This window comes from Curcuma longa, chromosome 8 (genome assembly GCF_044706935.1).
Source record: "Curcuma longa cultivar G26 ecotype Majalengka, Jawa Barat chromosome 8, ITB_CL_G26_1.1, whole genome shotgun sequence".
Classification (NCBI taxonomy): domain Eukaryota; kingdom Viridiplantae; phylum Streptophyta; class Magnoliopsida; order Zingiberales; family Zingiberaceae; genus Curcuma; species Curcuma longa.
The window spans coordinates 5,826,433-5,850,024 of NC_133868.1; the positions used below are offsets into that span (position 1 = coordinate 5,826,433).

Below are 23,592 nucleotides of genomic sequence, written 5' to 3' on the forward strand. Positions count from 1 at the left end.
ATTTTTAAAAAATTTAAAAATCCAACTTTTACATTCTGATTAATTCTGAAGATAACTTAACCTCATAAAAATTTTCAATCTATCACCAGATACATCCATTCATTTAAGCCCCGCGTGAAAGGAAATCTACCTGTTCATCCAACAAGCACCCTCATAGGTTGGCAAAATTTAGATAGAGAATTAATATGTTCTAATACTGTGTGCCCATCAAAATCATTCTGCAGTGAAACGTAGTTTTAAGAGTTTAAGCATGAACAAAGAAACTTCTCTTAAATTTCGTATCGGCAAACTTTTACCATAAAATGAAACAAAAGCATCCTAGTATATCTTTTGCTTTCAGTAAAGTTATCGACGGTCACAGAAGTTGAGCGATTGAATTTGAAGTGGAAGAAAAGCATTTGCTCATGCCTCAAATTGGTGCGAGTTAGCATGTCATGAAGTTGCATATCAAATTCTACACCTTCTGGTCATATTCCAGTAGACAAAAAACTGACTGAATAATGAAAAAAGTTCAAAAAGTTGAAACCTGAAACCAAGAGCAGTTTCAAGCTGTTTAACAGTATAATGTGTTGCAAACATAAGAGACTAATTTGTATTTGCAGAAGGAAAGCCAGCAGCAGAAGTGCTATTTGGAAATTACTAGCTACTGAAATCAGCTTCCACGGGCTTCCCTTCTTGTTGCATCATGGAGGATGTCAACGTCCACACCATCAGGGGGGAGTTGGACATATCGCACCACTGATCCCCTGATAAAACAGTTGCGAACTGATAGCTGTGACGATTAAAGAACATGAGATGAGCTCAGGAGAAGGTCTACCATTGTTCATAACAACGTCAATGAAAAATGCAAAACCAGTAATTAGGGGTGTAATCGAATCGAGCCGAGCCGAACAATAAGACGCTCGAGCTCGGTTCGTTTTTCCTAAGTTCGAGTTCGGCTCGAGTTCGATTCGAGCTTTAATTATTAAGCTTAAGCTCGGCTCGTAATGAAATTAAACAGTTCGCGAACGGTTCGAGCTCGGTTCGAAAAAGACTCGTTTTAAAGTTAAACGAATTTAGTTCGAGCTCGGTTCGAAAATAGCTCGTTTAAAAGTTAAACGAGTTTAGTTCGAACTTGGCTCGCTAATATATAATATTTATAATTCATGTAATATATATATATATATTGCGAACACGTTCGTGAGCCTTTAAACGAACATGTTCGCGAGTTCACGAACCAATACTGTTAAGTTCGAGCTCAGCTCGATAATATTTTCGAGTTCGAAATCAAGCTCGAGCTCGACTCGTTAACTTAATTGAACGAACTCAAACGAACTTTTTTTTGAACCGAGACTCGAATAGCTCGTGAGCAGCTTGGCTCGTAATCATTACTGGCAGTAATGATTCACTATAGGGAAGCTCGTCTATATCTAAGACTCCACTGGAAAGAAAATTATTCAGCAGTCAGATCAATTTAACTTCCTTGATGAGGCGTTTAAAAGAATATGAATTGGATGCTGTGGTGGTGAACATTGAAAATGGAATGCATCTGACTAATTGATATTTCCAATTGCCTAATGACACCTAGAACCACTCAAACATATGTTGTCAAACAAATCAACTAAAGCTTTAAAGTTTACGAAGACCTAAAGGATGCAAAGACTGAGATATTCGAGCCTGTTCAGATACCAGTGACAAGGTGAAATAGGGGTTTAATTGAGAACATTCTGTTACTTTAAAATTTCAACAGTAATTAAATTCATTTGGGGAGTTTGTTGAGTTTTTCTTTGGAGGCAAACAAGTTGTATTTTTAATTCATCGCTGGTCTATCAAAGGGGCCGGTGTATAAAAGTGAATTAGGATCCCTTGTATTGAATCGCCTTTCGGTTAATAATAATTTACTCCCAGTGAGTTTTGAGTTGTTCCTGGTGCAACATCACAAAGCCTGCAGGAACGAATGCAGGTGAATACAAATTGTGGTGGGCATTGGGAAGCTTATATTTGGAGGCCTAAATAAATGATAAGAAACTCATGTTACAGAACAGGGTCAATCCAAGGAAATAATAAAACAAAGCAAGAGATAAGAAGAGAAAGACCACTTGATTTGAAAATTATACCTAATTTTTAAATGCACGGGGCAGTTCAGAAGAGACATGAGTACTGAAAACTCAGAAATAGTATTTGATTAGGCACTTACCAACATAATGCAATGGTTAATAACTAATTTGAGATTTGAGAAAAAAAATACCCTCATTGGTTTGTAATTAGCAAATGGAAAACATGCTAAAGAATAAAAAAATTGTAAAATAAAGGTTTTGTAAACATCAGCAACCAGTGCCATATAACCCATATAAGTATTCAAGAAAGAATTTAAAAAAGAGTAAGACCAGATTCTGAAAAAAAATCTAACACGCAATATCTGGATCACATTTGACATCATCTAAAAGCAAAATAGAAAGCGACTACTTAGTTAAATAAAATAAGATGGAATCCACAACAGTGAAATCACAAACATGCATAGATACTATTGATTTGTAGGATTCTTACATAGCATCTATCAAACTGAGGGCCCAGCGGGAAGCTAATAACTATTTTTTACAGAACTACATTATGCCTCTGAGAGAATCCACTAAATCAAAAGAGAAAATTTATGAAACAAAATGCTTGATGAAATGTAATTATGTTCCAAAATGTTCGTTTGACCTAGAAGGTAGAGCAACATAATCCCAGTGACTTCATCTTCAGAAACCATATAAACCCTCTGCGGTCAGCAGCAGAAGATTGGAGATACCAAAATTATCTTAGATGAGTATATTTCTTAAGAAATCTGTTCACCAACTACATCTAGCTTTGGGTATCCTAGCAACAAAATACCATTTGTTGTTTATTATGAAAGAAGAAAAAGGGGGAAAAAAATAATAAAGCTCATGGCATAACATCCTAGTATGTGCATAAGTACTCAAGGAAACACAAGGAATCCTCAAAATCTAGTGCCCACTTGTAGATTCTGTCAAACCTCCAAAAGGATTTCTTTTGGAGACTCACAGAACCAATAATGAGCTAGCAATCGTCAACAGACCTCAAACCCTAAACCTAATCTCATACACCAGCAACGCCCAAACAGGCACTAGTCCAAAGTTAAACACAAATACGCGCCTGCGCTGACCAAATAAAAATCAGGAAACCCACAGAGAAGAAGAAGAAAGAGATGGGGAGGAAGGACTACCATGTGAGGGAATTTGTCGTCGTCTACGACTTTGATGTTCTCAAGCTTGATGTTGAGGTATTGATCGACGGAGTGGAGGGTTCCTGTGATGGCGAGATCGTTCTTCAGCTCCACCGTCACTTCTTTACCCACCAACTCCTTGAAGTATGAGAAGAAAAGCTGCAAAGAAACGAAAACCAAATCGAGATAAAGAGAAAAACAGCGTCACGTTAACAGCAGGGTAATCGAGGATGACAAAAGAGGCGGTAAGAATCAAATTCAAACGTACCATCTTTGCGGCAAAGATCGAGAGGAGAGAGACGCCGGGAAGAGGCGAAAGCAGGGAACCGCCGACGTTAGTGGAAGCCAACAGGTAAAAGGGGGTAGTATGCCTATGGGCCGGATTTCGATTGTTTGTAAAGAAGCCCGACACGTGAAACCGGCCCAAGTCATATATATATATATGTGTGTGTAATATATTCGGAACAAATTAAAAGAACAAATTGGACCAAATTGCAATCTGAACAATTCAGGTGGAAATTGAAAAAAATCCACCGTCGTGTTTAACCTTCACCACGCTCAGATATGGGTGGAATTATTTTTGTCGTGTACATGCGCGCGGGACCCACCTCCATCAGCCAACCATCTATTGCCCTAGTGGCGGGTCTCTTGCCCCAACGGTCCATGTTCCTATTGAGATCAGCTTCTGAATGTGTCGACGACTTCTCAGCACCAGGATCGGATGAGATCGCGTGAGGAAGGGATCTGAAAGCTAGAAGATCTAGCAAACATACTGATCGTGAGAAGGAAGGCCAAGGGTCCCCTGACTCAACCACTCCGATGCTTAAATTAGTCCTTGAGGGAGGAGGAAGATGTAACAGAAAGCGAGTAGAAAGTAGGAATTGTGAGAGCGCATACCTCCTCCTCTCGAAGGACAGACCTTATATATGTCTTTGAGCGGGGAGTCACGTCACATCATGAGTAAGGTAGGTGTCCCATCATCGGTAGAGCTTTGTCAGAAGGAATGAGATATTCAAAACATGTGTCTCATTGTTGATTTCAGTTGAAAAGTCATTTCACGTATGTCTATCAGAATATTACTATGATTAATTTTAGGAGTATCAGAGGGACATTCTCCATAATCGGATGATGGGAGGAGTGATCTTTAACAAAACAGGGCAACGAGAGTCAAAGATCCTCAGAACCGGGCCTGAGGCGAGTCCACAGGGGAACAAGGCAACCAAGTTGAACAGGGGAATCAGGTTCTCCTAAAGATTCGGCCCGGGCTTAGGAACTCGTATCCTTGGAGACGAGGACTTGGTCCGTAAGGAGGTTCGGCTTGAGCAGCCGGGGGGGGGGGGGGGGGGGGGGGGGGGGGGGGGGGGGGGGGGTGATTCGGCTCAGACTCGGTCTGAAGGAGGACTCCCCTTGATTCGAGAGTCGGTCTGAAGGAGGCTTCGACTAGATTAGGGAGTCGATATGAAGGAGGATTCGACTCGATTCGGGAGTCGGTCTGAAGGAGGCTTCGACTCAATTCGGGAGTCGGTATGAAGGAGGCTTCGACTCAATTTGGGTTCTCTAAGTCAACCCGAGTTCGATAGAATAGAGAGAACTCAGTTACGGTAGGACTCCAAGCCCCAAGTCTCGCCCAATGGACCATTCTCAGATTTGATTCACCGAGACCCGTTACTCACGCCCATAACAGTCCAAAATAACTAATTATTGCCCCCTCCGACGCAAACTAAACGTGCATTATTTTGTTCCGCCATTCAGCGGCGAGCACGCGTCGTCTTGTGAATAAACAAGGCTTTAGATTGAAACCTCACATTTGGCCCTCGTGATGCCTCACGTGCTTCCCGGTGTCCAAATTAGTAATCGGGTGACCTAACACGTGATGCCCGCCCGGGAAATGGTTTGTTGAGCTTTCAATCTTTTATAGAGAATCGGACCGCTCAAACCGGGTCAACTGAAATAGATCTAAATCTTGTGAGGAATGGAAATTGAACTTCGAGCTTCTGTATATATTTTGGTTCCCAACTAAATTTGCACTGACAAAGAAAGGGAAATGGCTATTGAGCTACAGTATCGAACAACATTGATAGACTTGGATTAGTTGGCAATGCAAAGCCGGACTCGGAGGTGGAGGCCTTGTCGTCTCCACTCGTAGAAAATCATGAGAGAAAAAGTTGCAAGATATCGTCACTACACTGGCGAAACGGTAAGGAGTTTAAGAGCAATGATATACAGTACGAAAAAATACAACATGAAATCAACATGATATATTGCATGCAATGGATCTCACATTTATACAGTGAGACTCACAACCATATAATTGAGTATGTCATATTAATTTCATACTATATTTTTTCATATTGCATGCATTGACGATATCTTGCAACCTTTTCTGACGATTTCGTGCAACCTTTTCTACGACTGGAGACGACAAGGCCTCCACCTCCGAGTCCGGCTTTGCATTGCCAACTAATCCAAGCCTATCAATGTTGTTCGAACTGTAGCTGGGATCTGGTATTTGCCAGGTTGCTATTCCTTTTGTCCTTTGGACGTCCTTGCTCGCCACGTGTTCACAGAGCACATCACATCCGTTGCTGTTTATTCACTCTGGGGTTTGGGGTCTCAGTCTATTTTTAGTTCCTGACTCTCACGATCCAGGGTCGGGAGGAGGGAAGAGTGCTTGGTCTTTGCGGCGAATGGCGACGGTGGGGGTGGGGGTGGGGGTGGGGGCAGAGGGCTTCGGCGGCGGTGCCGGGGCTGTACGCGCGGGATGCGATGATTTCGTGGTTCCAGAGCGAGTTTGCGGCGGCGAACGCCATCATCGACGGGCTATGCGGCCACCTCGCGCAGATCGGGAGCGAGGACGAGTACCGGGCGTTTTTCGCTGCCGTGCACCGGCGGCGTCTCAACTGGATCCCGGTGCTTCACATGCAGAAGTACTACTCCATCGCCGACGTCTTCGCCGAGCTCCGCTTGGTGGCGTCCAACCGCGTGGTGCCGAAGGTGAATCCGCTGCAGACATTGACAGCGGAGGAGAAACTTAGGGAGAGCGAAAGCCCTTCCACGGAGACGGAAACTGCCTCGTTGAAAGGAGCGGTGGCCGATGACATTGAGATCGTAGTTACAGAGGAAGCGGCAGCTGAGGATCAAGAAACTTCCAATGAAATGGTAGATGATGACAATGAGATCGCGCGGATCGACGATGAAGCTTCGGCGACGGCGGAGCTTTCTTCTGGAGTTTATTCTTCGGAATACAAGATCAATGCAGAAGACGGTGACGCCAACGGAGGTAACAAATATTTTAGCCAGTTAATACACCTTCCACGCCTACTGATTTTAAAATTTTTTAGATCTGCTTTTCCCCAAACCTAAAGTGGTTCGAACGGCTACGGATTTCAAATCGCCCACCACTCCTCGTCGGCAATTTTGAATTCGATCGGAAGGTCCCGATCTCTTCTCTTCTCCCCCTTCGGCCTTCAGACGTCGAGTTCGCTGCTCCCCGGCGGCGGCAGGCTCCGAGATCGAGTTAACCCTTGTGAGTGAAAGCGTTCTCGGACATGGAGTAGGAAGTACATGAACTCTGGAAGTGTGGCAGCCCGACGCCGTGGGGAAGCTTCGCGCACGGAGCCGAGCCACGGCATAGAGGGAGCTCTCGCTTCCTTCCTACCACGTGTCTCTCATTCGTAGGGGAGCGAAACTTCGATTCTCATTTGACGCCGTCCCCTGGGTTGAGCGGCGGTGGGGGTCGGTGCGGCGGCGGCCACGTGATGGGTGAAGGTGGTCTTGACGAGTGACCGCTGAGCCCATCTCATTGCTGCCGCACAGGCTCCCTTTACTGAAGGATACCGGACCACACCTGGGGTGTAGAAGGGGACCAATGGGAAGAGGAATAAGGATCATCCAAGGATTGGAAATAAATTGAAATGATGTACTGGCTCTGATCTCGCGCTCATTCTGATCTTGCTCTTATTCTTCGCCGACCTTGATCTCGCGCTCGATACCCTAACCAGCCCCAATCTCGAGCCGCGCTTCGCCTTGATCTAGCACCGTGCTTTGCTCTGATCTTGCGCTATGCTTCAGCTGATCTCATTTCGTGCTTCGGCACGATTTCGCGTCCCCGATCTAGCGCCGTGCTTTCCCCTGATTAAACGTCGGACAGATTTTTTTTTTTTTTTTTTTTTTTGCCTCGACTCCCATTCCGATCCGCAGTTTCAACTTTCTATTTCCAGGGTAAACATGCCCTTAATTGTGATCAACCTTGGTGAGGAGTTTGGTAGAAATCATGGCATATGCTTCTAGTTTCTAAATTTTATCAACTTAAACGGGATCCAATTATGGTTGTCATTAGCTTCGAATTTTATTTACTGTCTTCAACACTGTGCCAACTGCCAATTATCAGTTTTCTAAATCATCTCGTGTTTGGTGTGCTTGAAGTGTTGAACCATACTTGCATCAAATCTTATGTTAAAGTTTCTATGCTCTTTGAGTTGTCATGGATTGATTCATTAGTTTAATTAAATTTGTACATTCTAGGATCACAAGAGGAGCATGCTTCGGTACAGAAGGTCCACATTTGCACTGACCATGGAGATTGCTTGGCGCTACCGGAGAAGATCAAAATCTCAAAAGGTTTTATGGCGAAGGAATCAGTGAAGGGGCATATGGTGAGTTCAACTTTAACCCCTTTGGACACAAAGATACGCAATACATGATGCTGTAGGAAGTAGAAGTTTTTTTATTGTATAATTCGTGTAATTTGTGAGCTTCCCTTATGATAAATCTATTGTTTATTATTGTGATTATGTGCCAGGTCAATGTTGTTAAAGGTCTCAGGTTGTACCAAGACATATTCAGCGAATCAGAGCTACCTAGTCTTGTTGGATACATCAATGACCTTCGTATGGCAGGACACAAAGGAGAACTCTCAGGTAAATTTCTGATCTTTACTCTATTAGTTTTTGGAATAAACTGACTAGAATGTTTCTTCAAGAAATTGCTTTGTTGAAGATTATTACAAATACTCATTATTTTCATCAAAAGTTTGTGGTGTTTGGCGCAGAAGGTCAACAAAATTACACGCTTGTATATATTTTAACTGAATCTCAAGATAGGCAAAGCCTGTCTTCTTAGCTTGATTTTTTCTTGCTTTACGAAAAATTCTTAAATTTTATTTTGCTAATAACAGTATGCAATTTGGTTGGCCTTATAAACATTTACACACTCAATAAGCAGTGTTGGAATAAGGCTTGTCATATGCTGAACGTATTTTTCCTTCAAAGAAAGGACATACGCCATACAAACTTATCATTTCTGATTGACAAGTACAGGCACATCATAAGGCATTCTGAATCTGTTGAATAACTGCATTTGTGCATATATTTCCAGGGGAAACATTTATATTCTTCAACAAACAAATGAAAGGGAGTAAGAGGGAGATCATTCAACTTGGTGTTCCATTATTCCAATCAGCTACTGAAGATGCAGCAAGTAAACAACAAATTCATGAGAATTGTTCCAAATTTTCTAGTTTAAATCTCGACAAGGTTTGGTGCATACTCAATTTAAGCATTCTAACAACATTCTGATTCCATTGATTTCAATGAAATGTGGTAACTACATTTGTGCAATCCATGTCTCTCTTGAGTCTTGCCTATATTCCCTTGATACAATGAGCATTCATGAATAAACTAATGATTTTGTTTAAACATTGAAACTAAGCCTCTAACTATTTGACCAAAAACTGTTTGATATAGGTAACATCGAATCAATTCCCCCTGCTTTGCAAACGATAGTTGACCACTTGGTTCAATGGCGCTTGATACCGGAAAGTAAGAAGCCCAACAGCTGCATTATCAACTTTTTCGACGAGGTATTGCTTGAATTTCATGTTTTTAGGTCATTACGATCTTCAGTTTGAAGCTAAATTTCCTCATGTGCTTCCCATCTTCAACCTTTTGGCAGGACGAACATTCACAGCCCTACTTCAAACCTCCACATCTGGAAAATCCCATTTCTATGCTTCTCCTCTCTGAAACTACAATGGCTTTTGGGCATTCTTTTATCAGCAATCATGAAGGAAACTACAACGGATCCCTGACACTTTCACTAAAGCCAGGGTATGGAAAAAGACTAGAATTGATAAATAATTCCAATGGATCCATAAACTTTGTAATTTGGACATTTGATAACTTTACGTATTTGCAGGTCTCTTTTAGTTATGCGTGGGCACAATGCTGACATCGCAAGGCATGTTGTGTGCGCATCACCAAATAGGAGGATAATCATCACATTTGTGAAAGTTAGAACTGCCACTCACCACGCAGATTCACCAACTGCCTTGCAGGCAAACACAGCATTGACCTTGTGGCAGCCTGGAAACCCAACTTCCATGCAAGAGGCGCCGCCTACTAGTGGAGCCATCGCCTATGGGCCTCAGGCCATGGTTCCAACTGCTTGGGGATTGGCTCTCCGCGCTCCTGTTGTCATGCTGGCACCTCCTAGAGCTGTTGCCATGAGTGCCACCAACAAGAAGGTGCCATGCAATGGAACAGGAGTCTTCTTGCCATGGGTGGTCAGGTCCAAGAAGCACACCAAGCATCTTCCTCCACGTATCCAGAAGAGGAGGCTACCATCTTTCCCACAATTAGAAGCGCAAGCTTAGGTTCTCTCACTATAAATTGCCGGTTAACTTGGCCATCATGCCATTAGAGCCGTAGAGATCTTCATTGCAGCTCTTGAGGTGCATTTTCTTTGCCAAGTCGGCAGTGAATATAGTTATGGCTCCGTCAAAGTGGAGAGGGAATTTCATGCCAAGAAGGTGGTTTTTTTTCTGGTTGTCCCATGGAAGATTAAGAAAAACTTGATGTGGATATAGAAATTGGAGACAAATTAGGTAAATGACAGTGTTAACCTATTAGTTTATTATGCTTAATTACTTGTTCAAAATGCTTAAACTAGCTCATTTGTCTAAATTATAACCTTTCTCCCATACTTAACTAGAGTACACAATTTTCATTAATAAAACGTGCATCTTTTTTCACAATATTTACAATGCATCTTTTTCCAGGAAGTTAAGAGTTTAAATTTAATTTACTCATTATGGCTAAAATATAATTTTTCATAATATACTATGATCTCTTGAAAGCACAATAATAGGTGATTGGGATGATCATGATATTTAATCTTCTATTTTAAAATCGAACGTTGAGTGTGTCATGTTGGTTTCATTTCCATAGAATTCACAAATTTGAAAATGATTTAGTCTGTTAGTTTGGCCACAGAAATATATACAGGAAAATAATCAAGTTGGTGTCTCATATATACAAGAAGTTAAAAAAAAAATTTTAATTTTTTTGAAATAAAATTTTAATTATTTATATTTTAAAAAACAGTAACTTTCTTGAAATTGTATTTCAATTGAATGGAATTTTCAATTATGTGGAAAATTTTGGATCAACAAAATTGCTAAAATTGTGAAAACTATATCAATAAATGTAAGAGTTTACGAAAGTAAAAAAATACATAGGTTATTTTAAAAGGAATTTGAAAATATGAATATTTTTTTTTAAATCTTACACATCTATACATTATTTTTTCTTTCTATTTTCAATTTTGCATTTTTTATTACGATTTTTTTGTACGAAAAACCTAATCTCATCCTTTCTTCCTCCGCATACCGGAATCGAACAGCTTCTGGGCCTAATGCCTGTGGTCAAGTACTTGCAGGTCATGGACATACTGTTAAGCGATGAGGAATTAAGTGTTCTTTGGAATGGTTCCTTAAATGTAGCGATGAGAAGTTTGACGAAGGAATGAAGTATAATTCTTTTGGGATTGAGGAAATGGATATAGAAGTACCATCGCTTGACATAAAATCACTTTTACAGCCAAGGGAAGAAGAGGAATCTACTTCTGAATATGAAAAAGATAGTGAGTAGGAAGATGAACCTTCCTCTGAATATGTAGAAGATAGTGATTATGAAGACACCGCTGATGAATATATGTGATCTCTATCAAGCACCGATATTTTCTAGTTGTTGACATATGGCTTCAGTACTCAGCATTACAAAGGAGCACCTTTAAACAAGATTAAGCTCGAACTGTTTCAAGCCCTTTTAATGCAATGCTGAATGAGTCATGTCAGTGCTGGTTTTCAAACATTTGAATGATATGAAGTATGATTGCAAACATTACGCTGAGGTACTACTTCTGATCTAACTTGCAGTAGTTTGTTGTCAAACTGGTTTATAATTATATGAGATTAAAAAGCGATGCATTCACTATGCACTGCTACTAACATGTCATGTTCAGAAAATTAACAATCTTAAAAATGCTAGAGATAAAAGTAGAAGGATACCACTTCACTTCTTTATCAGTCACAGCTACCACAAATATGCAAATGCTTTTCAGATATCGCGGTTATAACTGCTGGTTGTGAGTTAATTCTGGCTGTGGTTGGCCAGTCAAAGTAAACACTACAGCTCTTGATTTGGAGTTTAAGTCTTCCTCTTCTTACTTGAACTTCCCTCTATGCCCTTGGGGAGCATATCCTCAGGAATCTTTGGAGATGTAAAACTAAAATCTGCAGTGGTAAATCTGCCTTTGTACTCTTGGTTCGCTTCTATGAACTTCTCTATCTCCACTGAGCTCCTCAGCCTCTTTCCATTGGGCATCACATAGTTGATATCCATCTTGGAATAGTCTGATCTCATGATCGCCAGTCTATCAATACCAGTTGGAGTCTTGGGCAAGTTTGGCTTGTCGATAACCCAAAATCGACTAGTGTCATACTCTACATCACCAGGATCATCGCACGAAAGATTCGGATTCTTGTGGCACACCCAAGGATTCTGGATGAAGTTTTGCCTGATTGTTTCGTATTCTTCTCTAGTTGGGATTATCCTAAATTTGAAGCATTCGCCACATTGCACTGCATATGCACCGATGATTTTGTTGGACTTTCGCTGTTTCTGAAATTAGTCGAGCATAAGAAAACAAATACCGTTGATACGTTCAACTCCAAACATGATAAACAGAAATGAATGAATAAAACAGGACAAATAATATCAATCCAAGAATAAATGAGACTGAAGGAAATGTTCAAACATGCATTCTTTTTGTCAAAAACTCGTGTCGAACATTTCACACCAAATATTAATGTTAAAAGAACGAGCATGTAACTATCTTCCAAAAGAATGAAACATAAAGTTATCAAATTTCTATATTCATATCCATCCAGAATCTCAGAAAAAGTTCATCCTGTTTTGAGAATGACTACTCTGATCTCATCCTTTTAGATGATAGTCTTGATAATGATAGATGGCCATTTGGTGATGATCTGCTAACCTGAATCAATCGTAGATTAAGTGCTGCACTTTGGAAAATTGACTATTTATGATATTCTCCTGAAGAAGGGAATTGATGTTTGCAGGGTGTGTAAGTGTACGTAATGTGCAACAATCAATCTGAAACCAAAAGTTCAAACTCTCTCCTTCAGATCTATCATCCATTGTTGGAAATGGGTTTTGAGGAAATGATGGTTCCATTAGTTTAAACTATCAAGTCAAGCTCTAGTTCGATGCATGCTCAAAGATGGCCTGGTCTTTGCCAGATGTTATTATGTTCAGGAGGTCTTGTCACAAGTTCCCTTCTAAAAAGACATGAACATCATGCATGAAAGATACATGGAGGTGGTGGTCCTAATGATTGGTAAAGTGAAATAGAAGGCTACATCACACAGAGGCCACTATGAGTCTAAAAAGAGATGTGAAACGGTTGGTCTAATGAAAAGGGAATCACTCTTTTCACAACTTGACTCATCCTCTTTAACTATTTGCTATATGAGTTTGTTTTCTCTTGTTAATAATCACTGGAGGACCACTAACAGCATTTGCTAAGTTTGATTCCAATCTCACAGGCCACATATATTCAAGGACATGGTCTTTTCCAATTGCCATGTTGTAATTCCTAATATGTATGTCTTTAGCATCAAGGACTTCGAAATTAATCTAACCAGATGACACTGCAGATATGGTATCGGAAACTTCTCACCCATATGGCACAAGATAAGGCATTGAGAATACTAAATCACAAAGGATAAACATGACTTCATTAGGATCAAATATACTGGGTGGTCAAAAGATTTACCCTTGTAACTAAAGGCTCAGAGCTTGTTGCTGAAACCATCAAGTATTGAATATCAAGAGAAAGTAAGTTAGAGTACAAGAAACATCATATATTGAAAAACTAGAATCAAGATGACAAATGCAAAATACTTGATCTATCCATTTCAAGAAGAGTTAAATAAAACAAATAGTGAAGGTGGACATGGTCAGCATCAGCTGACACAAACTTACAAGTTTTAAAAGTAACAGATTACATCAAGATCCATAAGGCAAAGGTGATGAATCTGAAACCTTAATCAGTTTTTGGTTCCCTAAGACTTTGTAGTATTCATATTTACCTCTCTGCAATGAAGAGTCATGACTGACTCCAAACAACTTTTACAAACCATTTTTCTCACAAAAAGTAGTTAGCCACATCTCCAATAATCACCTAAAACCTTAGCTAAGTGAAATACGCAATACTTTAACCTAACTTTGAGAAGCATGAAGTAAACTACTACTAAAGGTATGTGAAAACACAACATTAACTTTTTTCCTGATGATTTGTTAGAAGTGCAGCAGTACAAGTTCACTAGCTGAACTGTAAGTCATCTGCTGATAATCCTATTTCTAAATTGCAGGGATGCAAGTAATGAAGCTAAAACAGTTTTAACAGATTATGGGCCTCTCAACTGTTCCCAGATTAAAATATGAGTAGGACCAGAGGCCAAAATTAAGGAAAATAGTACCAGTTGTGCTGCTAAGAAACAAGTGAAGGGAGTTAGGGTTTGGCCCATCTAGTTAGGAAGAAAATAGGAACAGCAATATAACTCCAAAAATCTACAGAATAACAGGAAAGAAGCAGAATGCTTATTCACAATGAAGAAGCGTTTCGCTGAAACCTAACTTTTCGACCTATTTCTGACGAAGGTTCCTCAGAAGATAAGATCAAAGGGTTCACAAGAACTACCCGAGAAAATTGCCACCGGTTCCACCGATGATGCAGTCAGTGAAGAATCCTTATCTTTTTTTTTCTGCACTAATTTGAATCAAACCCAAGAATCCTTCGAAGTTAGGATCAGATACTAGGGACTAAATAAGATCTCTGGATTCGCCAAGATTAACAACAAATAATTTTATCGGAAAGTTATTTCTAACAAAAATCCAAGCTACGAAATCGACGAACAAAAAGGAAATCGAGACTCTTCACCTCCATGAAAAAGACCACGATCTATATCTGCGCCACGAAAAATGCGACCTTGGTTGTTCTTGACTCCCTCACTCCCATGAAGAGAGCGAAGGCGGAATACGCGGGCCGGATTTGTCGGCCCATGACAAATTTATATTCCTATAAATTAATTACATTTTATGCTTTTAAAATTATTTAATTTTCAAATTATAATTTTTTGGGGGATCAAACTCATAATAATTATTGGTAAATTTGATTAATAATCGAATGATTTAATACGATTTTAATATTGTTGATAAACAAATTGTTTTATTTATATTTGTCTATATTCTTCACAAAGAGGTGCTCAGGATAAGAGAGACCCAGTGTGATCGGACTTATGCCACGTGGCTCGATAAGGCCCGTTGGATGCCTCATTTTGAAAAGTTGCGGCATCGCCGTCAAAAGAAAAGAAATTTCTTGATCACATGAACCAACAAGAGGTGATAAATAGATAACACGTCAAATTACCTATTAACCCTTAATGGTCATGCCCATACTGACCGCCTGATCGATATCGGACGGACGATGTGTAGGGTTTGAATGTCATTTGGGAAAAACAGGAAGGGTAAATTTTTAATTTCGGTTTTTAGTTTTTGAGTTCTGGGGAGTGAGCTCGCTCGCCTCTCTCAGTATACCACAAAAATAGGATATTAAATATAGTAAATCATCAGCGCTGCGAGTTTGAGGTTGAGCTGATCTTGAGTTCTTCCCTCCATCATCTCTTTGATGAATGAGATCCGTATCGAAATAAATCAATTGATCCGGTGTTGAATTCTTAAGCCTTTTGTGATCTGTGAAGGAATCGAAGCGAAAGAGGGAAAGATGCAGTATCCAGCGACCAAGAGCACGTGCATGCGATCCGTGTACGCAGAAAGGAGGCCAATGACGAAACACTGGTTGATTCCCATGGAAGAGCTCGGTTGGTCGAAGAGGAAAGAGACGAGGAGCCTCGGGTCGGCGAGACGCCTAACGCAAGCAATGGCCAAGCGGAGGAGTGGATTCGAGCAGGAGCCGCAACTGGCAAGGAGCCGCGGCGACCGGCTTCAAGCCGTCGTATCGCCGATACCCACCACCAAGAAGGCATGGGTTCTGACTGGTAGATTGTTGTTTTATGTACAAAAATGGATCTTGAATCGATTTGGTGTTTCCCCTGTTTTCTCAGAGGGTGTTCACGTTCGGCAAGGGGAAGAGCGAAGGCAACAAGAGCATGAAATCCCTGGTGAGTTGAGCGAGCACCTGAACTTTCATCATTTCTTGTGAATTGAAATTTGGTTCAAATTTGTTTGGGCGCGAAGTTGGGCGGGAAAGGCGCGAACTTGGCGGAGATGGCGAGCATCGGGCTGTCGGTGCCGCCGGGGTTCACGGTGTCGACGGAGGCATGCCGGGAGTACCAGGAGGGAGGCCACCAGCTCCCGGCCGGCCTCTGGGACGAGATACTCGAAGGCCTCGCCGCCGTCGAGGAGGACATGGCGGCTCGCCTCGGCGACCCTTCCCGTCCCCTGCTCCTCTCCGTCCGCTCCGGCGCCGCAGTGTCGATGCCTGGGATGATGGACACTGTGCTCAACTTGGGACTCAACGACGAGGTGGTCATGGGGTTGGCGTTGAAGAGCGGCGAGAGGTTCGCTTACGACTCCTATCGCCGCTTCTTGGACATGTTCGGGAACGTGGTGAGTGCTCGCTCTCTAGGTGGCTTGGAGAGAGTAAAAATGTCAACGCAAACTGCTTGATTCAGGTTTGCGCAGGTGATGGGAATTCCCCACTCGCTCTTTGAGGAGAAACTGGAGGAATTGAAGGCGGCCAAAGCTGCAAAGCAAGACACCGACCTTACCGCCGGCGACCTCAAGGAACTGGTGGCCGAGTACAAGAAAGTATACACCGAGGCCAAAGGGGAACATTTTCCTTCTGGTCATTGAGTTACCTCGAACTCAACTAATGTGCTTCTTCAACCGTGTCGATTTGTTAACTTCTCTACTTGAATTGAACGAATTGATCGATGGTTGCAGATCCCAAACGGCAGCTGTACTTGGCAGTTCTTGCGGTCTTTGATTCTTGGGACAGCCCCAGAGCTAACAAATACAGAAGCATCAACCAGATCAAGGGGCTCAAGGGGACTGCTGTCAATGTGCAGTGCATGGTGTTTGGGAACATGGGGAACACCTCGGGGACCGGCGTGCTCTTCACTCGGAATCCGAGCACCGGCGAGAAGAAGCTCTACGGAGAGTTCCTCCTCAACGCGCAGGTACTAAAGACACCTCAAGGAATCATAATTAAACAACATGATGGTTGTCACAGCCATCACTTATTACATTATATATTTTCCTTTGCAAGGGTGAGGATGTTGTCGCAGGGATCCGAACACCTGAGGATCTGAATACTATGAAGGAGCACATGCCAGAAGCTTACAGTGAACTAGTAGAGAATTGCAAAATTCTGGAGCTGCACTATAAAGACATGATGGTTAGATCTAGCTCTCTCAATTGCCAAGAGTTTTCCTTCTCAACATTCAAAGGTCGTTATTGTTTTTCCCATTGTCGCAGGACATTGAGTTTACCGTTCAGGAAAATAGGCTGTGGATGCTGCAGTGTAGATCAGGGAAGCGCACTGGGAAAGGTGCAGTGAAGATTGCAGTCGACATGGTTAATGAAGGCCTCGTGGATAAAAGTTCCGCCATTAAAATGGTTGAGCCAAGCCATTTGGACCAACTTCTCCATCCACAGGTAAATCTAGTTGCTTAACTGCTCGAGCTAAACACAAATTGGACTGAATCTTTCTTTGCCATCTTGATTTGTTTAGTTTGATGATCCATCAGCATACAAGGATAAAGTAGTTGCAACAGGGTTGCCTGCATCACCAGGAGCCGCTGTGGGCCAAGTTGTTTTCACTGCTGATGATGCTGAAGAATGGCATGCTCAGGGGAAGGCTGTCATTTTGGTAAGCCAGTTTCCTTATCATTTTGGTCTCTCTTTTATTAGTAGTTGCAGCAACCCACAAGCCTCTACTATTTTGCATGTTTGAAGGTGAGGACAGAAACTAGCCCTGAGGATGTTGGCGGCATGCATGCAGCTACAGGAATCCTTACGGCAAGAGGGGGCATGACATCTCATGCCGCTGTTGTAGCGCGGGGATGGGGAAAATGCTGCGTTTCTGGTTGCTCAGATATCAGTGTGAATGATGCAGACATGGTTGTTAATCTCCCCTTGTTTATTTGATGCTGAGGCAAATTCACGTCTGAAGTTTACTTTCTGCTTGCTAGGTGGTGGTTATTGGTGACAAAGTGATACGAGAAGGTGAGTGGTTGTCACTCAATGGATCGACAGGGGAAGTAATTCTAGGGAAGCAACCACTTTCTCCGCCAGCTCTCAGTGGCGATCTGGGGATCTTCATGTCGTGGGTTGATGACATTAGGCAACTGAAGGTAGTACTCCTTTTGAGATCAAACGATCATGTATATAATCTCAGCTGAAAGAATGATGATGGCACAGTAACCAGCTGATGATCTTCTTGTCGGCATCTTAGGTTATGGCAAATGCAGATACACCTGATGATGCACTTGCTGCAAGAAATAACGGTGCGCAAGGGATTGGACTATGTAGGACAGAACACATGGTTAGTCTTTTAAATCTTTTGCACCATCAAACATCACTTTGTTAAGAAAAACTAATAAGGTGCTTTTCTTCTTAATTTGTTGTTGTTTTTCTTACCACTTTGTATCTGCACACAATGCTGCCACAGTTCTTTGCTTCAGATGAAAGGATTAAAGCAGTTAGAAAAATGATAATGGCTGCAGATCTTGAAGAGAGGCAGAAGGCCTTGGACCTACTTTTGCCATATCAGAGATCTGATTTTGAAGGAATTTTTCGGGCCATGGATGGTAGGTTCTGATCATTCATCAATAGTTTGATTGATGTTAGCTAAATAGATGGAAAAAAAAATTCACTTTGATGTTCATCTCCGCGACGACTTTCAGGGTTTCCAGTGACTATCCGACTGTTGGATCCTCCACTTCATGAATTTTTGCCAGAGGGTAACATAGAGGACATGATTAGAGAACTTGCTGCAGAGACTGGCACCACAGAAGATGAAGTCTTTTCAAGAATAGAGAGGTTGTCTGAAGTCAATCCCATGCTTGGTTTTCGAGGTTGCAGGTTTGTTCCTTATTCCCTCTCTTGCTATGGATTCATCTTTCAAAGAGTAAATTACCTTTTTGTTTATGATCATCTACTGAACCAATTCATAAATCAAATTGGACTATCACCTAACCCTGAACATTTAACACTGTAATCTTGGATATGGAGTTAAGCTCTTGTTCAATACTGGTTATGGTAAGAGAATTCTTGCATTAGGCTTGGCATATCATACCCAGAGTTGACTAAGATGCAAGTTCGTGCTATATTCGAAGCTGCCATCTCTATGAACAATCAAGGTGTCAAAGTTTTTCCAGAAATAATGGTACCTCTCATCGGAACACCTCAGGTACATAGCTTTCTCCCTCGACATACTTAAGCTAAAACAAACTATTGTTCTCTACCTTTGACATATCTTAACTAAAAGAAAGTAGTATTGGATAGCTGAACTCATTTAATGGAGAAATCAAGTGCAGTAACAATTATAACTTGATAGTGTCAAACCACTTCACTAGATCTTCAAGGCTTATATGTCATGGTTACTGATTAATATGATAAATGGTGCTTTTGTGTTTACTAGACGCTTAAGCTTCACTTCTGTTTATTTATGCTATACAACAGATGAAATCTGAACCAACTTCATCTGTTGGAATTCATATTTATATCAGGAGCTAGAGCATCAAACGAGTCTGATACGGATGATAGCACAGAAGGTCTTCTCTGAGACTGGAACCTCCATAAAATACAAGGTCGGAACTATGATTGAGGTTCCAAGGGCTGCTCTTATTGCAGATGAGGTAGAAACTGACTTGTGTTCTAACTAACTTAAAGACACTAGTCTACTTCTCTCAATAAAAGGTCTCTTGGCAGATTGCTGAGTTTGCAGAATTCTTCTCCTTTGGAACAAATGACCTGACACAAATGACATTTGGGTACAGCCGAGACGATGTCGGCAAGTTCCTTCCTATCTACTTATCGAAAGGCATTCTCCAAAGCGATCCCTTCGAGGTATATACATACTCTTTTCTGAATACTGCAGCACCAGTTTGTGATGCACGAATGGAGTTTGAAGAACTCAGTTCTGCTGCTGGATCATCAATGGCTTTGACTCTTTCAGGTTCTTGATCAGAAAGGGGTAGGCCAGCTCATTAAGATGGCTGCAGAGAGAGGTCGAAGAGCTAGGCCTGATCTGAAGGTGACCATTGGCATGAACTCGCACTTATAGCTTTAAAATGAATCATAAAAGATGCCTTGGTTGGTTCATTGAACAGGTAGGCATATGTGGTGAGCATGGTGGAGAACCCTCTTCAGTTGCCTTTTTTGCACAGACTGGACTGGACTATGTTTCATGTTCTCCTTTCAGGTTGTGCTATAAACTTTTTTCTTTTTTCTTTACTTATCTGCATGCAAATTTGCGTTCCCTGACCATTTCTTCACAGGGTCCCGATTGCAAGGCTTGCAGCAGCTCAGGTGGTGGTATGAACCATGCACAGCACTGCAGAAACCTCCCTCAGGGCATGCACCAGGTACGTATCTTTGCAGCATTTAGGGTTTCTGTCAGCCTCAAAGTGTCTTCTTCTGTGTATTGTAAATAATATATAGACAGTATACAAACAATAACATATTGTTTATGAGACTCAACTTATCCCATTTGTTCAACTCACCTTGTTCGTCTACTTAACTCATTCCTCCAATGGAACCAATTTGACATCTAAAAAACAGCAAGTTAGATCCCATGAAAGAGTACAAATTCATTATTGAACTCAAGGTTATCCAACTATATATATATATATATATATATATTTTTACAAGAGGCCAGATGATGAGCAAGACAGGTCCTCATCATGGCTAGCTGTGGAAAGCATTAAATGGCAAGTAAAAGGCATGCTTAAGTTCTCCACACACGACAACACCATAATAAATTTCGATCGGTGGGGGGATTCCCCCTCCCATCAATAACAAAACCCCAAGAGCAGCTCCAGCGAAGCTGCCAAGAACTGCCACTGTGCAATCCAAATGCTCACGCATTACTAGCTGCTAGAAATATGACCAAGAACAAAAAAGGTCCAAGGCAAATTGGCCAGTGACAGAGTAGCCTTGAATTGCTTGTCTGAAAACTTCCCCATGGCCACCAATCCATGACTCTGACTCCATCATTTGTCTCGATTATATTTCCCACAACAGTTTGGTGCCAAAGACATATATGATCGAAGCATGTTCAAGATGAGATGAGTTGGAAGAAGGGGGGAAAATGTGTTGATAGTATTTGGCGGCTCAGAAGATTTTAACAGGAAAAGGATTCTCCTCCAACTGGGTCTTCATTGATCTTTCAACCCTGCAAAGGGGAGAGAATAGAACTATCAACAGCTAAGAGGACATTATACAATTGATCAACTATCCGTTTTATATTTACCTTGCAATTAATTTTAAATTCAAACAGAAATACAAACCTCTACTTTTCTTTTAATATATATTAACTGAGAATCTGAGTAGGACAATATATACAAAATAAGAGCTTTAGTGTTTGACCATGTCACTGTAATCATTGCGGTTAGCTAAAATTCTGAAACATCTGTCATCCACAACAACTTTGCTGAAATATATCAGGCATAAGCAAATTTTGTATCAGTTGAACTGGACCAAGGCTCTTCAACATACCATGTACAAGAACTTATATGGTTCATATTCAATAGAACAGTTCGAGAACATAATCTGAATTTTTATGCACCCCTTGATACAGAACCATGAGCAAGCCTGTGAATCATTGCCATCTGTGGAGGAATTAATTGACCAATGAACAGTAAGTCAAGGGCAGCGTTCCACTACAAGTTAGCATGGATGAACTCCTTGATCTCATCCATCACTTCGTAGAAATGGTTGGTGTTTGGCAACAAATAGAATCCAATTGTGGCCTGTTCGCGGTAGACAACCTTCACAAAGTGGCCAGCCTTCTTCAAGCCTTCTGCGTAGGCCAACTGCCAGTCTTGAACAAGATCCAGGCCTGCAACTATGACAAGGCTTTTGGTGAAAGGAAGCCCTTCGAGCTTAACACCATTGGGACCAAAGGGGTTGCAAGCAGGGTGATCTCTATCTGCCCCCTCAGGGAGGTAAGCCTTCCAATACCAATCCCTGTCTTGAATGGTGACAAAATACTTGCCATCCAACCTCTTCTCAGACTCTGTCCTATGGTTCCCTCCAAACATGGAGTTAAGGAGAATGTTACCGGCGATTTCGATCCCAGACTCGGCGGCCATGACCGCCACATGGTGTGCAATGTTACCCCCGGAGCTGTCCCCTGCGAGGAACACTCGAGGCTTGGACCCTTTGCCGTTGTGAAGCCATGGCACTGCACTCGCCCACTTGAGAGCTGCCCATCCATCGTCGTATGCACAGGGATACTTGTATTCCGGTGCCCGCCGATAATTGACTGAGATAACAACAGCGTCGCAGAGGGAGACAAACCGGCGACAGAGGGAGTCGTAGATGGCGCTGTTGGACGAGGAGTGCGCGAAGCTGCCGCCGTGGAAGAATATGATGACCGGAAACGGGTCGGTTGATGGCGGTTCATAGAGGTCAGTGAGAAAAGGAACGTAACCAGCCGCCGTGGCGGGGGCGGGGCGGTAAATTCGGGCGAGGAGGTTGTTGGAGCGGTCGATGAGGACGTCAAAAGAGACGACGCCATTAACGGGGGTGGCATTCGGGGGGACCTTCCGGTCCAGGAACTCGGCGAGGTGACGGTCGAAGGTGCCGTCCGGGCGGCGCAGCATGTTGTAAGCCAGCTTGAAGTTGGAGATGAGAACCCAAGTGTTAAGAGGAACTGCCATCTGTGTCGGCATCAGAAACAACAAAGAAGAGGTGAGATCGAAAGCCACAAGTGGAGTGCGCAGCCAACTCTGCTTTAACGATTCATCAATTTTAGGGAGAACCGAAGGCGAACGCGATCAAAGATCCCATCTTTGGGAAGATGGGATGAGATCCTAATGATTTCGAAACGCGAATGTTTCTTCGTTTTGCTTCGCGTGTTCGAAATCTATGATAAAAACAAACACAGATAACTATTGCGTTGATGCGGCTTGTTAGATTTCTTTTACTGTCATCTCCAACACAGATTCAAGTTTTTCATCAGAGGTCAAACCAAGCGAAGAAAACCTAGGAAATTTTAAGCAAACAAGAATGGGCTCAAATCGACACATCTCCCTTTGCTTTTGGATGCATCCAGCCATAAAAAAAAACAATCAAGCAGAAAAAAACCCTAACGCGAAGCAGAGAGCCGAGCAACAAACCGATCAAACTAGAAATCCAATCACAAGTGCCTAAGGCCAAAAATCGAAACAACAACAAAAACAACAAACAATAATAATAAGAGAGATCGAGCACCTTGGACTCATTGGCGTTAATTTCGTTGCTTCCAGCCATGTCTAAGACAAGAAATCAGAGTCGAAAGAGAGCATCAAAACCAAAGAAATCTCTCTCCTCCTCTCATCGCATGCGTTCCAGGAATCAAATCCCGGCTCCTTCTTCTTCCCACCAACTCCGTTGCTCCTTGGAACCCCTATTTCGCTGCATCGATCTCAAATGTACCGGGGAAAGCAGGGGCCATCGAAGAAAAGAGGAAGAGGTTGGCAGCAACTTGCGAGTGGAGCAAGGTAGAAGAGCAGTCCGTCCTACATACGCAAACCCAGAGAGAGAGAGATAGAGAGAGAGAGCAAATCATATCATTTTGATTTTTAATCACTATTTTTAAATAGGATCTGATCCGATTCGCTACTAAGCCGGAAACCGAACCGACCGGGTTCAGCCGGCTCGTGATGTTCCTTCAGCCTCGTAAGAAATTAAGACAGATTTAAAATTATTTATAAATATATTTCAATATTTTATAAATCGCGTAGGTAGATTCTAGAATTTAAATCAATATAACATATTTCTAAATTATCTTTT

The 23,592-nt window shown here is 41.9% G+C and overlaps 5 protein-coding genes across 8 annotated transcripts; 2 read left to right on the top strand and 3 right to left on the bottom strand.

Moving 5' to 3' along the window:
* Positions 1–430: 430 nt before the first annotated feature.
* On the bottom strand, positions 431–3,551 carry LOC141833725 (sm-like protein LSM2). Its single transcript, XM_074721219.1, has 3 exons — positions 3,474–3,551; positions 3,206–3,364; positions 431–772 (listed from the first exon to the last, which is right to left on the bottom strand). The coding sequence occupies exons 1-3, from the start codon at positions 3,474–3,476 to the stop codon at positions 653–655; spliced, it is 282 nt and encodes a 93-aa protein (XP_074577320.1). The 5' UTR covers positions 3,477–3,551; the 3' UTR covers positions 431–652.
* Positions 3,552–5,078: 1,527 nt separating this feature from the next.
* Positions 5,079–10,158, top strand: LOC141833903 (RNA demethylase ALKBH10B-like). Its single transcript, XM_074721406.1, has 8 exons — positions 5,079–5,096; positions 5,855–6,485; positions 7,730–7,860; positions 8,007–8,124; positions 8,582–8,683; positions 8,950–9,065; positions 9,158–9,312; positions 9,401–10,158. Exons 1-8 carry the CDS (start codon positions 5,079–5,081, stop codon positions 9,855–9,857), a joined length of 1,728 nt encoding a protein of 575 aa, XP_074577507.1. The 3' UTR covers positions 9,858–10,158.
* Positions 10,159–11,535: 1,377 nt separating this feature from the next.
* Positions 11,536–14,604, bottom strand: LOC141833501 (methyl-CpG-binding domain-containing protein 4-like). Its single transcript, XM_074720964.1, has 2 exons — positions 14,510–14,604; positions 11,536–12,165 (listed from the first exon to the last, which is right to left on the bottom strand). The coding sequence occupies exons 1-2, from the start codon at positions 14,513–14,515 to the stop codon at positions 11,692–11,694; spliced, it is 480 nt and encodes a 159-aa protein (XP_074577065.1). The 5' UTR covers positions 14,516–14,604; the 3' UTR covers positions 11,536–11,691.
* Positions 14,605–15,218: 614 nt separating this feature from the next.
* LOC141832962 (pyruvate, phosphate dikinase 2-like) lies at positions 15,219–20,296 on the top strand. The gene is made up of 19 exons (XM_074720329.1): positions 15,219–15,610; positions 15,693–15,749; positions 15,826–16,197; positions 16,273–16,435; positions 16,534–16,769; positions 16,859–16,987; positions 17,068–17,247; positions 17,324–17,461; positions 17,548–17,712; positions 17,784–17,945; positions 18,047–18,136; positions 18,263–18,401; positions 18,498–18,675; positions 18,874–19,003; positions 19,323–19,451; positions 19,525–19,662; positions 19,772–19,849; positions 19,926–20,017; positions 20,094–20,296. The coding sequence occupies exons 1-19, from the start codon at positions 15,353–15,355 to the stop codon at positions 20,134–20,136; spliced, it is 2,877 nt and encodes a 958-aa protein (XP_074576430.1). The 5' UTR covers positions 15,219–15,352; the 3' UTR covers positions 20,137–20,296.
* Positions 20,297–20,473: 177 nt separating this feature from the next.
* LOC141833309 (gibberellin receptor GID1C-like) lies at positions 20,474–23,342 on the bottom strand. 4 transcript variants are annotated; one of them, XR_012602202.1, is made up of 3 exons: positions 23,032–23,342; positions 21,313–22,478; positions 20,474–20,989 (listed from the first exon to the last, which is right to left on the bottom strand). XR_012602202.1 is itself a non-coding variant. In XM_074720715.1 (2 exons), the coding sequence occupies exons 1-2, from the start codon at positions 23,068–23,070 to the stop codon at positions 21,477–21,479; spliced, it is 1,041 nt and encodes a 346-aa protein (XP_074576816.1). In that variant the 5' UTR covers positions 23,071–23,342; the 3' UTR covers positions 21,100–21,476. The 4 variants fall into 4 exon arrangements, 1 of the variants encoding a protein (XP_074576816.1); XR_012602201.1 differs by having other exon boundaries at positions 21,184–22,478; XR_012602200.1 differs by having other exon boundaries at positions 21,105–22,478.
* Positions 23,343–23,592: the final 250 nt, after the last annotated feature.

What these genes read in the sequence shown, in the direction of transcription:
- LOC141833725 (XM_074721219.1), bottom strand. An exon ending in ACGACAAATTCCCTCACATG is followed by an intron (nt 773 to 3,205) that starts GTAGTCCTTCCT and finishes TAATCGTCACAG; the next exon opens with CTATCAGTTCGCAACTGTTT.
- LOC141833903 (XM_074721406.1), top strand. An exon ending in ACACAAAGGAGAACTCTCAG is followed by an intron (nt 8,125 to 8,581) that starts GTAAATTTCTGA and finishes ATATATTTCCAG; the next exon opens with GGGAAACATTTATATTCTTC. An exon ending in ACACTTTCACTAAAGCCAGG is followed by an intron (nt 9,313 to 9,400) that starts GTATGGAAAAAG and finishes ACGTATTTGCAG; the next exon opens with GTCTCTTTTAGTTATGCGTG.
- LOC141832962 (XM_074720329.1), top strand. Translation starts at nt 15,353, where the DNA reads ATGCAGTATCCAGCGACCAAGAGCACGTGCATGCGATCCGTGTACGCA. An exon ending in ATGACATTAGGCAACTGAAG is followed by an intron (nt 17,946 to 18,046) that starts GTAGTACTCCTT and finishes TCGGCATCTTAG; the next exon opens with GTTATGGCAAATGCAGATAC. An exon ending in TATGTAGGACAGAACACATG is followed by an intron (nt 18,137 to 18,262) that starts GTTAGTCTTTTA and finishes ATGCTGCCACAG; the next exon opens with TTCTTTGCTTCAGATGAAAG.
- LOC141833309 (XM_074720715.1), bottom strand. Translation starts at nt 23,070, where the DNA reads ATGGCTGGAAGCAACGAAATTAACGCCAATGAGTCCAAG. An exon ending in TTAACGCCAATGAGTCCAAG is followed by an intron (nt 22,479 to 23,031) that starts GTGCTCGATCTC and finishes ATGCCGACACAG; the next exon opens with ATGGCAGTTCCTCTTAACAC.